This window comes from Misgurnus anguillicaudatus, unplaced genomic scaffold (genome assembly GCF_027580225.2).
Source record: "Misgurnus anguillicaudatus unplaced genomic scaffold, ASM2758022v2 HiC_scaffold_29, whole genome shotgun sequence".
Classification (NCBI taxonomy): Eukaryota; Metazoa; Chordata; class Actinopteri; order Cypriniformes; family Cobitidae; genus Misgurnus; species Misgurnus anguillicaudatus.
Genome location: NW_027395279.1, coordinates 9702167 through 9715000, shown reverse-complemented (window position 1 = coordinate 9715000; position 12834 = coordinate 9702167). Strand labels below are relative to the sequence as shown.

At 36.8% G+C, this 12834-nt stretch overlaps 1 protein-coding gene and 1 long non-coding RNA gene across 8 annotated transcripts in view; one reads left to right on the top strand and one right to left on the bottom strand.

Moving 5' to 3' along the window:
* LOC129436580 (SUN domain-containing protein 1) overlaps positions 1 to 12834 on the top strand; it is a 55439-nt gene that overhangs the window by 34310 nt on the left and 8295 nt on the right. For 6 of the 7 annotated variants that reach the window (XM_055194797.2, XM_055194798.2, XM_055194795.2 and 3 more), the window contains 15 exons: positions 1 to 11; positions 1556 to 1651; positions 2223 to 2321; positions 3548 to 3641; positions 3786 to 3844; positions 6251 to 6453; positions 6813 to 7073; positions 9616 to 9708; positions 9792 to 9835; positions 10010 to 10154; positions 10237 to 10503; positions 10613 to 10697; positions 10786 to 10901; positions 11019 to 11186; positions 11284 to 11376. The exon at positions 1 to 11 is cut by the window's left edge and continues 88 nt beyond it. In XM_055194797.2, coding sequence (XP_055050772.2) covers positions 1 to 11; positions 1556 to 1651; positions 2223 to 2321; positions 3548 to 3641; positions 3786 to 3844; positions 6251 to 6453; positions 6813 to 7073; positions 9616 to 9708; positions 9792 to 9835; positions 10010 to 10154; positions 10237 to 10503; positions 10613 to 10697; positions 10786 to 10901; positions 11019 to 11186; positions 11284 to 11376 — 1834 coding nt within the window. The remainder of the gene's footprint in view (positions 12 to 1555; positions 1652 to 2222; positions 2322 to 3547; positions 3642 to 3785; positions 3845 to 6250; positions 6454 to 6812; positions 7074 to 9615; positions 9709 to 9791; positions 9836 to 10009; positions 10155 to 10236; positions 10504 to 10612; positions 10698 to 10785; positions 10902 to 11018; positions 11187 to 11283; positions 11377 to 12834) is intronic. The other variant, XM_055194804.2, reaches the window with a different exon arrangement.
* LOC129436586 (uncharacterized) overlaps positions 9791 to 12834 on the bottom strand; it is an 88107-nt gene continuing 85063 nt past the window's right edge. The window contains exon 4 of the long non-coding RNA XR_012368432.1: positions 9791 to 9936. This is a non-coding gene — a long non-coding RNA (uncharacterized lncRNA). The remainder of the gene's footprint in view (positions 9937 to 12834) is intronic.

Here is a 12834-nt window from a genome sequence, read left to right as displayed (position 1 = left end):
GTTGTCTTCAGGTTGATATACTTTAGTTTACTGTTATAAAGCATGTCTGTCTTCCTCTCTCACGTCCTTACTCTCTTCCTCATGTCGGTGTGTTAAACACAGAAAGTCAGTCGTGTATTTTTCTCTCACAATCATCACTCATTTAATGGCTCTTTTCAAGCGCAGTGAATGCACAAAACTCTTTTCTTATCTCATTTTAACCAGCGGTGCAGAAACATCTTAAACATTTTCCTTTTTTGATTTTTCAGATCTGGTGACTCTCTCTCATTCAAATTCTTTGACTAACAAATCATTTCCTTCATTTCAATCAGTAAATAACTATATATGCCACTTAAAATCACAAATATTATTTTTAAAGTCCCCCTGTAGTTGACTAATTTTATCCTTTTAAAATTGATCTTTAAGCTTCAATGTTTTTTCCTTTTTCTTCATGAGTTAAAATAGATTGAAAGTAATTCTATGCCTTATTTTGTATGCGTAGATCTATGAACATGCGAATAATTCCCTGTCTCTATTAAATGATACCAGTTCAGATCATAGATATATGTGTGCATAGATTCTGCATTCGGCAGTTCCGGACACGTATGGTTTTGCAATGCATACGCGAGTTGCGCATTTGCAGCACATATTTTTATCAGCGCTGATGTTAAAGTCTCCATATAGTCAAGAATTGTTTCATTTAAAATGCACATTTGAGCATCCAACGTGATCTCATGAGAATACGTGTGTATTTTTACGTTTCAGTGTGGTTGAACAATACGTACATTTACTTGCGTTTAAAACACACTGAAACGTACAATATCGACGTTTTGACAGGACTTATACGTAAATTATTTACGTATTTACAGCTTTACAAACGTACAAATTTGTACGCAAGTTATTCCTATTTATAAATATTAAAATCGCGGGCATTGGCGTTTCTTACTCATAATAATGACATGTTTTAGCATCTATTTAAATGTACAAAAAATAAGTTTTTTGCTTTTTAAAGTTACGTGTAAATACTACGTATTAACAGTGAGACCAGGCTGGAGCATCATAATAGTATATTTAAAACTTTTACATCTTTATTATGTTTATTAAACAGTTTGAATCTTTGCCTCATTTAGTATACGTGGATCTATGAATATTCAAATTTGTCTCCGCCTCCACTCTTTCGCACCACTGGGACTATAGATGTATATGTAAATAGATGCTTAGTATGGTTTCACACAATGCATACGTGAACTGCGCTTTTGCAGCACTATAATCTTTTGGCGCTGACGTTAACAGGTTACAGCACCTACGCTGCATGTATGAGCAGCACATGTGAGCATTACAGAAGTAGAGCAAAAGCAGTTGTTATTTTAGCACCGAGTCTGAGGCATCTAAAAAATATAAAGCTCATATATTTAGTTTTTCTTTTTTTAAGTGGTATTTCTAGTCTTTGACTACATTTCAATACATTCACTTGATTTGTATTTTGTACTAATTTGTATATCACGGTATTTGTTTTTTTTACTGCATTCATATATAAAGATGTATGATGATACTGATTCATGTCACGGATTCACAGGTGATGTTAATGAAGAGAAGCAGTATGTGGAATCGAAACATTATTCCTACACCCGTCACATATTCACCGCACTGTGGGCTGTTGTGTCTTACACAGGTTATACACATTTATCAAATCTACATACATTTATGCTTTTGTATTATTTGACATCTTTCTTTGGGCATTTGAAAGTATTTTTTGTTTATCAGGCTTATTTAAATTTTTTTTGAAACTTGTGACCCTGGACCACAAAACCAGTCATAAGGGTTAGATTTTTTTTAAATTAAGATTTACACCATGCATCAATGAATTTATTCAGCTTTCATGTTAAGATTGGCCATATATTGTCCTACTTTGAAAATATGGAATTTTAGCGTGCAAAAAAAGTATTTTAAAGTGAAGTCATAAGCAACATGTATATCTAATGATGAATACATTTGATATATTTACGATAAGACATTTTAATTTGGTCCTTAATATGGCTCTTAATATACCCGTGCAACTTATGACTGGTTTTGTGGTCCAGGGTTACAAGGCTGTTGATTTATAATAATTTATAACAATGACATGATGTGCAGAATAATTTCAGGATTTGCTGAGAATCCCCAGTTGCATTTTTTGCAAAATTACTGGATTTATATCTTTATGTTGTGGGATTGTGAGTTTATATCTGCTGGTTTACATTCAGGTTCTGGTCTGCTGAGGGTTTGCAGAGGTTTTGTTTCAGCTCCTGTGTTTGTGGCTCGTAAGCTGAAGTCCATTCTGTGGTTGGCAGTGTTGTCTCCAGGTTGATATACTTTAGACTATTATAAAGCATGTATGTCTGTCTCTATCACGTCCTGCTCTTCCTCATGTCAAACATGCACTAATATAGTCCGTTTTATGTTCATCTTTCTTTTAATGGCTCTTTTCAAGCACAGTGAACACACACTACTTTTCTGTCAAATCACTTAAAGGGGTCATATTATGACATATTTTTAAGATGTAAAATAAATCTTTGGTGTCCCCAGAGTGTGTATGTGAAGTTTTAGCTCAAAATACTCCACAGCTAATTTATTATAGCATGTAAAAATTTATAATTTGTAGGTCTGAGCAAAAGTGAGACGTTTTTGGGTGTGTCGTTTAAAATGCAAATGAGCGGATGAAGTGCAACCATAGATCACAATGATGGTGGTTTGTTGTAATTGAAACTCAATTGTGCTGTCAAGTACTTTTTACTTTCTCTCTTTCTCTCTGCACTATGGCAGTGCTGTGGTTGGATAGTGCAGATGAAGGGGGCAGTATTATTGTAATTCGCCTTACTACCTACCTCACAAAACAGGCAAAATCTGACCGACCAAATTTTTCACACGCTTGCAGAAAATGGCTTACCCAAACAAAGTTACTGGGTTAATCTTGATTACATTTTCTAGGTTGATAGAAGCACTGGGGACCCAATTATAGCACTTAAAAATGGAAAAAGTCTGATTTTCATGCTATGACCCCTTTAACCATCCGAGACTGTCTTTTTGATCTTTCAGCTCAGTGATTCATGTCACTCAAACTGTATTTGATTCTTGAACTACTTTTTTTCCTCCCTGAATCATTTATTTTCTAAAATGAATATGAAAGACTAAATGTACTACTTATAAGAAAAATTTAACTCTGTTGGAAAATTGTTGAATGGTTGATTGGGCCACCGGTGAGCTTTAACCAAATGGGCTTTGCAAGTAATTATTTTACATCTTGGCTGGTGATAAATTGTTGTACCGTATTAAAAATACATTTAGTTTGAGTGATGCAAAAACATTTGTTGTCATGACTAAATTATCACATGCATGCCCTATTTGACATTCACATAACTTTTATTAAAACCTATGAAAAAGTTTCTAAATGCAAGCACTCAATAATTGATTCCTTAATTATATTTTTAGTCACACTTCTAGTATTTCGGATTGAGACTTGGGTACTTAATTTCTAATTGAAGTGATGTTCTTTTATCACTAATGCCTTTTACGCATATTCACTGAACAGGGAAAGCAGCGACCGGCGCCTTCTGGTGGTTAGGAACAGGGTGGTACCAGCTGGTAACATTAATGTCTTTGATCAACGTCTTTCTTCTCACCAGGTAAGAGTTAAAGGCTTTTAACTGTAATATCAATATTGTCATTTATCTATTTATCAGTCATATTTATAGTGTTTATTTGCGGATGTAGGGTCAAGATGTTAAATGTTTGGGGAAAAAAATCGCTTTTGTTTTTGTATCTGTTAGGTGTCTTCCCAAACTACTGAAGCTTCTTCTGTTTCTGCTACCTTTTCTGCTGCTGTTCGGTAAGTTTTGTCTCTTAATACTGGTGTGAAAGTTTGACTGTGTGATTCACAGCTTTACATTTGTTGATTTACTATAGAAAGTAATTTTATCTCCATCAGGCTTGAATATTAGGGCTGGGTATTGTCAAGGGCCTCACGATACGATACATATCACGATGCAATTTGTTAATTATTATGATTTTACGTTTTGTGTGATTTTGTATACTTGAACTTGAAGAAAATTTTATTTTCTTGTTTGATGTTCTTTTTTTGCATAAATTCGAAATTAATAAATAAATAAAAATAAGTCCCACAGGTATATTTGTAGCAATAGCCAACAATACATTGCATGGGTCAAAATTATACGGACTACCGGCACATCCGGGAACTTGACTGTAAATTTTGTCACCGCCCCTTTTTGGGGGAAAAAACAGACCTTCCATTGACTTCCATTCAAAATAGCGGAACCAAGCAACGGTTTTACACAGCCGTCAGGCGTAAATAACTTATGAAATCACTCAGATTAAACATGTTGAGTAATTATCTGTCCACCCTGCCTGCCATAGAGCGCGAAAGATACATTAACACATTTAATTTGGTCAATATAAAAACATGTCCCTTTCATTCTCCCAGCGTCAAATTTTGTGTTACAACGCCATCCAGTGATTGCTGGAAATATCGCTAAGCCAGTTAGTTGTATGACTCGACGGAAAAGTGCACTCATTCCTCCAAATATAAAGACATAATATATAAATACGAAGTAACTTTCAAATACGAAGTAAAATCATTCACTTGCTTCCCTGTTGACTCGATGAGGGACGATGTCCGTGTAAGACACCTCTGGCCAATAGGGAGCGTTGTTACACAAATTTGATGCTGGGAGAATGAAAGAGACATGTTTTTATATTGACCAAATTAAATGTGTTAATGTATCTCTCGCGCTCTATGGCAGGCAGGGTGGACAGATAATTACTCAACATGTTTAATCTGAGTGATTTCATAAGTTATTTACGCCTGCCGGCTGTGTACGAGCGTTGCTTTGTTCCGCTATTTTGAATGGAAGTCAATGGAAGGTCTAGTTTATGTTCCCCCAAAAGTGGGCGTGAACCTGTTCAGAGACATTCTATGACGTTGCGCCGGTTGTGCGTATAGATTTTTATGCTCAAAATCATAAGGATGCTAAGATCATGTCCAATGAAGATATTTTGTAAATTTCCGACTGTCAATATAAAAAATGTATTCATCATTGAACAACTTTAAAAGCTTTTTTTGCACCAAATTCCAGATTTTTAAATAGTTGTATCTTGGCCAAATATCGTCCAATCCCATTTTCCTTTTTCTTTAGCTTTCAGATGATAGATAAATCTCAATTTCCAAAAATTGACCCTGGTTCTGTGGTCCAGGGTCGCTTATAGTTAATGTAATTACATTGCACATTGACATTACATTGCAAGTCTATTGGTCTACATTAGAGGTCCACTTGGATCCGAAAACCCGAGGTCCGATCAGAGACCCTAAATATCGCATCTAAATATCTCAGGTGTGCCTCGGACACTGGTCGGGTATAATATTAGCTTATTTAAAATAAATGCATTTTTGCCAAACTGACCTGAGAAGACCCAAACTAACGTGTGCACCGAGTCCAACCCCTCCTCTGTTTGCCAAGAGCGTTTGTGACATTGTATGGCTGGCAAGTAGGTTAATTTTCATTGTGCCAAACCTGTCAATCAATTTTGAATGCACATTTTAGCGCTGTTGTCAAATAACAAATTAAATTAAATAGGGCAGTGAGCCAAATTGGTTGCGAGGCCACTGGGTTTCTGTCTGTCTGACTGGTCCATGCGGGGTCGGTGCCGTTTACATTCAGGTCCTGCGGGGTTAAAAAATTTCCACTGGGTTGGATCAGTCTGTGGTCTAAATTTTTCGGGATTTTCTAGAAAAATGGACGTCAGGTGTGGGTAAAAAGTGATTCGGGTAATTTCGGTTCAAGTACATTTCTCTGGACCCAAGAAGACCTCTACATATTGCATTGAAATAGATGATAAATTACACACTTGTGCCGCTATATCAAAACGAACTGTGCCACTTATCACACTAGCCAAACAAACCATACTTTGGAGGTCAAACGTACTCCAGCGCGGTACGGTACGCATAGTACGAGTTCACCCTGAGAAACCAAAACTGATAAACATCCACACTTGGACAATTATTTGCAGTTGAACTCATGTGGTTTTGATAAATCTGTTTATTGCTTTCACACACATCCAAAATATGCACACGCAAGCTCTATCTCACTTTCGTTTCACTCCCACTAAACTGGGTAAAATCCCAAGAGTCTTTTAATGCGCTAGTGAATTGTATTTCACTTTATGAGCCATTTTACAGCCTATAAACACTTAATCCATGTTTACCTCTTCTGTTTTGCAGGATTGTGGTATCTTGGTCCAGCCGGTTTTCTGACCTTCCTCCCCGCTGTAAACCTCACCGAATGGAAGACGCTGATGCCCACTATTGCATCACTTCCCTCCCTCCCATCTCTCCCCTCCTTACCATCGTTTCCTTCACTTCCTGCTTTCCCATCAGAGCCACTGGCTCAAGAACATCACATCCAACCTCCAGTCACCTCACAGGTAAAGATCTTAAACATCTTCATCCACCATCAAGCTAGTAAGTTGACATTTACACATCTGATTCACATTAGTAACTGAGCAACAAAAAGCATGAATTGCATCCAAGCTGCTTTTTCCTTCCCGGCATACTGACACCAACTCCGTTATTGGAGAAGAAATAGTATCTCGGTATCCGGCTGAAATCACTATAGCAACCAAAGATGTAGATGTGCCAGATATTGATTTCATTGCCCGAACAGATGGATCCAAATTTATCTTGTATCATAAAAGAGAGGGTGCAGTCAGTGTGAACAACTAGCATGTAACATACAAGATTTGAAATCATAGTATGACGCATAAATGTTGCTGTTCTCTTGCAGCCTGCATCAGAGTTTATTAACAGCGAGCGATTGCTGCAACTCGAGCAGCGTGTGGCGGCGATGTGGGAGAACATCCAGCAGGGGGAGCTGAAGGCACAGCAGCAGCATCAGGAGGCTGTGGGTTTGGTTCAGGAGCTAAAGGCGCAGGTGGACACAAAGACGGACAGAGACGCTCTCGGCCTTTGGGTCTCACAGATGATCGAACCCAAATTCACAGCGATCCAAGGAGAAATGGAGAAAGAGGCCACCGGCAGGACACAGGTGAGACAGTGAAAATGTTCAAAGGGATTTTATGCCTATAGATTATATATATGAGAAGCACTAAGGTTTATATATATATATAAAAATATTTGGAAACCTTTTTTTACCCTTGATACTTTTGATATCAAGATACTTAATTATACTTCATTCTCGCCATGAATATAGCCTTAGAAGCTGGTATGGCATTTAAAAGAAAAGAAAGAAAGAAAGAAAGAAAGTGTTCCTGTAGGTAAACTGATGCACTGCTAGGAGTGCAAAGGTCATGAGTTTGATATCCAGGAAAGAAGCGCATACGGGTGATTCTCACGAAATCCATCAGATTTTTTTCAAAAGGCCTTGAAGCCTATTATTATTATTTTGCACATGTAAGCTTAAGGTCTGAACTTACCATAACCATTATTTTTAGGGGATTTAAAAAATGTTTCGTATAAAATTATTTACTTTTTTAAGATAATCATTATCAAAAATGATCATTACCGCAACATGATATTACATTAAATATATGCATTTACAAACTCATGTTTCGGTAATGAGAACTAAAAATTCAACTTTTATCTGGAGAGAAAAAATAAGAACTGCTTACCTGGTAGCCATTTTTAGTGTCACAGTCAAGTATGTCCCTTCCAACTATTTTTTTTTGAAAATGTTAGTTCCTTGAGGGCTTAAACAAAACAATGATTGAAAATTGTTGCGGAGGATGAGAAAATTGGTCTTGGACACATTTATATTCCTTATTATTGTCTTTACATTTACCAGTGATCACCAAATACCACATGTTTCTTTACTGTTAATGTTTAAAGTATAACATGCACTGAAGCTTTTTTAGATTTTTTATTATAAATGGGTCAATCCTGGGATTCAGTAATATTTCAACTTGGACTTTTTTTTTTTTACTAAAAACTACATATTTTTGAACTACATATGATTACATTTCTAAGTACCCCACATTATTAGGCACATATCAAACTATTTTCCATCTCAGGCATCTCAGAGACTTTTTATTATTTTTAGTTTTTTTTTCAGATTTGTACACTTTTTATTCTTAACCCCTTAACGGACAAAATTGAATACGTTTAAACAGGATTTTACACAAAACTTGTTATAAAACAAACATTTACCTATTGCTCATGTGTCCCTCATAACAATTCAATGACTTCTAATGTAACATTTATAATAATTTTCACCTTTGTATGTGATGGAAGTTACAAATATCCAAATTGTTTGTCGGTGGTCTCTTTATTTTAGTAAGAACAAATTTAATTTAGATGTTTCACCAAAACCACAATTTTACCATGTTATCCCTTAACATGTCGGGTGGTTATCAGCAAGAAATGCTTTAATTTTTAATTTTCTTCCCTATTTTATTTTCCAAAAATATTAATGTGACAGGGTTGAGAATACTGTAATGGGGTTGAATACTGTAACAGGGTTGAAAGGACACATCGGCCTACTTTTAATTTGTATTTGTTCAATACGAAAATGAGACTCAAAATAAATACTATTTTATTTTAGGCAACCATGTCATATTAAACATAGTCATATTTCGTTTTTTTCATTTTCACTTTTATCTGAACTACAGTGAGAATTTAAAAAAAGAAAGAGTGCACCACATGGCAGCCAATGAAATAAGTATATTTTAGATTTTTATGGATGAAAATAAATTTTTGAAAAGTCATAATTTTCCATCTTAATTGTATGTGATGGGGTTGAGTTGTTGACAGTACCCTCCTTGACTATAATACACACAAAAAAAATGAATAAAAAGTGTAAATAACTCGCCTTCTTCTGCACCTTGCTGTTGAAGAGAGCTAAATGATGCAACTTCCTGTGAATGATGTCAAATATTGGTGGAGTCTAAATTATTATGGGCTGAGAATGTTTGGCGTGACGTTCAGTCTGAGGGACGTAACTTCATAAGTTGTTTTTTATTAAATATCTTGCATTTTTAAAAATATATATATTTTAAAAGCCAAAGAACACAAATAAATACTTGCATTATTGCCGAAAATTATAGACACTGTGCACATTTTATTAATTATTTTCCAAGTACAAATTCAGCGAAGAACCTTGGGGACATGACAAAATGCTTGCTTGTAAGATTTTTTTTAATGATAAAAATGATTTAAATGCAGTAATTATTTGTATTCATTATAAAGGACATACCAAAGTATTGTGAAAAGCTTTAAACATTTAATTTTGGTGATCCACCACTTTCGAAAATCTAGGGGACTGAAATATTACTGAATCCCAGGAATGACTCAAATATTTCCATGTCAAAAAACCCAAATCCAGTCATGGACACGTTGCGGTAATGAAAATGTTCCCCTTAAATGTGGAAAAAACAACTAAATTGGTTTGTATGATATCATTTGAAATCATGTGCAAAATAGTACATTGATTGATTGCATTTACTTTTTTTATCAAAATGTTTCATGACACCTCATAAGTCTAATTTCATGAGAATCACCCACGTTCATAAAATGTATCCATATTGTATTGTAAATTATATTGTATGGGGTTTTCCTCTCATTATGCATTACAGATTGAAGAACAGCATGTACGGCATCAGGCGACTCTTGAAGCCCGACTGAGAGAGCTTGAACTTTATCTGCAGAACCTGAACACCCGAACTACAGTAATACACAATTTAATGTAGAAACATTTATTATTTATTATATTGTACCTGTTAACAAAGCAATATTCTTATGTTTATCAAAGGAAATCCATCTTAAACAGGAGACACCTGCCGCAGCCCCCATCAGGTAGAGATACCAAGTTCGAATTCCGGCTCGAGGTCCTTTGCCGATCCCTTACCCCTCTCTGCACCCTGTACTTTCATGTCCTCTCCTGTCATACTGTCTATCTAATAAAAGAAACAAAATCTTACTGTAAAGCTTGTATCCTGTCTCGGTGTTAATGCTGTGGTCTGTTTATAGTGTTGGAGTGTCTCAGGAGAAGCACGATGCGTTGCTCCTTGAGGTTCAAAGGATGGAAGCCGAACTCGGGCGCATCAGAGCAGACCTGCAAGGAGTTATGGGATGTCAAGGGAAATGCGATCGGCTGGATACCATGCACGAAACAGTAAGTTTTATCATATGGAGGAGGTTCGTTTAATAATATTTATCTACAAACATCGGCCCATATTTTCCATTGTGTTCTTCAGGTATCAGCACAGGTGAGAGAGCAGCTGTACGCTCTCTTGTACGGTCGTGACAGTGGCGCTGCCGAAATCCCAGAGCCCCTGCTGCCGTGGTTGGCCTCTCAGTACACGCGCTCGTCTGACCTGACCGCAACCCTCACGGCGCTGGAGCGCAGCATCCTGGGAAACGTGGCGCTTCGGCTGCAGGAGATCGAAGTGAAGCAGTCCACTGCAGAAACTGTCACTCAAACCGTCTCCCAGACTGCCATGGCTGCTGGGATGTCAGAAGAGGTACTCATTTAAATCATGCCAACATCACAGCTACTGTACATGATGTAGCCCTTTTAAAAACTATCCTGCTATGTAGTTTTGTAAATTCATTGCTCCTTTAATCTTTCAGCAAGTCCAGCTGATCGTCCAGCGCGCTTTGAAGTTATACTCGGAGGACCGTACGGGACAGGTGGACTACGCTTTGGAGTCTGGAGGTGGGCACATCAACCAAACACACACACACACACACACTAAACATCACTGATGCTTTCAAGTCATTCTGACCTGAGTCTGTATGTGCAGGTGGCAGTATCCTCAGCACACGGTGTTCAGAAACATATGAGACAAAAACTGCTCTCATGAGCCTGTTCGGACTACCGCTGTGGTATTTTTCGCAGTCTCCACGTGTTGTCATTCAAGTAAGAGCACACATTGTTTACTATGTCAGTGCGTATCTTTTTGTTACTCGTATAAAGAATCCAAATTAATGTTACAAACGAAGAGGTAAATTATCTGAATTTGTTTCTGCCCTTTAGCCGGAAATGTACCCAGGCAACTGCTGGGCATTCAAAGGCTCCCATGGTTATCTGGTGATCAGGTTGTCTTTAAAAGTGTTCCCTACATCCTTCTGTCTGGAACACATTCCCAAATCCCTCTCTCCGTCCGGCAACATCACCAGCGCACCACGCCGATTCACGGTCTATGTAAGACACAATGCTTTTTGTGAAATCTACACAGTCTGAGACATGAGACGGGGAATACCCTGCATCAATTGTATGCTAAGTGTCGTCCTCTTTGCAGGGATTGGATGATGAATACCAGGAAGGAGGACAACTGTTAGGTGACTACACCTATGAAGAAGATGGAGAGTCCCTACAGACCTTCCCTGTTATGGTAAAATACATATAGCGTGAAATTAATTTGAACAAAAGTCTTATAAAATTCGTACCGTGTATATATGTGTATAGTTAGAGAGATATAGATATAGGGATATAGATATATGTAGAGGGAGAGAGAGCTAGATAGATGGATGGATAGATAAATAAATAGAGAGCTAGATATAGAGAGAGCTAAATAGATAGATATCGAAGAGCTAGATGGAGATATGGATGGATGGATAGAGAGATAGATAGAGAGAGCTACATACATGGATGGATGGATGGATGGATAGAGAGCCCTAGATAGATGTAGACAGAACTAGATGGAGATATAGATATGGATGTATGGATCAATGATAGATACAGGGAGATGGATGGATGGATGGATAGATAGATAGATAGATATAGAGAGAGCTAGATGGAGATATAAAGATGGATAGATACATGGAGATGGATGGAGAGAGAGAGAGATTGATAGATATAGAGAGAGAGCTAGATAGATATAGACAGAGCAATATGGAGAGAGAGAGATGGATATATATATATATATATATATATATATATATATATAGAGAGAGAGAGAGAGAGAGAGAGAGAGAGAGAGAGAGAGATAGACAGAGCTAGATGGAGATATATGAATGGATGATGGATGGATACATGGAGATGGATGGGAAGAGAGAGAGAGAGAGATGGATGGATAGATAGATATAAAGAGAGCTAGATGGAGATATAAAGATGGAAGGATAGATAGAGAGAGAGAGAGATGGATGGATAGATAAATAGAGAGCTAGATATAGAAAGAGCTAAATAGATAGATATCGAAGAGCTAGATGGAGAGATGGATGGATGGATAGAGAGATAGATAGAGAGAGCTAGATACATAGATGGATGGATGGATAGAGAGCCCTAGATAGATATAGGCAGAACTAGATGGAGATATAGATATGGATGTATGGATCAATGATAGATACAGGGAGATGGATGGATGGATGGATAGATAGATAGATAGATATAGAGAGAGCTAGATGGAGATATAAAGATGGATAGATACATGGAGATGGATGGAGAGAGAGAGAGATTGATAGATATAGAGAGAGAGCTAGATAGATATAGACAGAGCAATATGGAGAGAGAGAGATGGATATATATATATATATATATATATATATATAGAGAGAGAGAGAGAGAGAGAATTTTAATAGCTCTTTAATTATTCAAATGTCCATAACAAAATTTTTACAATACTGTAATCATAAAAAACAAAAACAGTACAAATAGGCTATAGCACAATTTAGCTCAAAACAATCCCAAAAACCAGATTATTTTCCACCACAGAGCATAAAACATCTTTAAAACACCAGATGTTTGTGAATTCCTCAACATTGTTTGTGGTACTGTAAAAGTTGAAATCAACTTTTAATCTGGCTTTCAACATCCTGACAAAAACATTAATTACCTCAGAGTCAGAAGACTC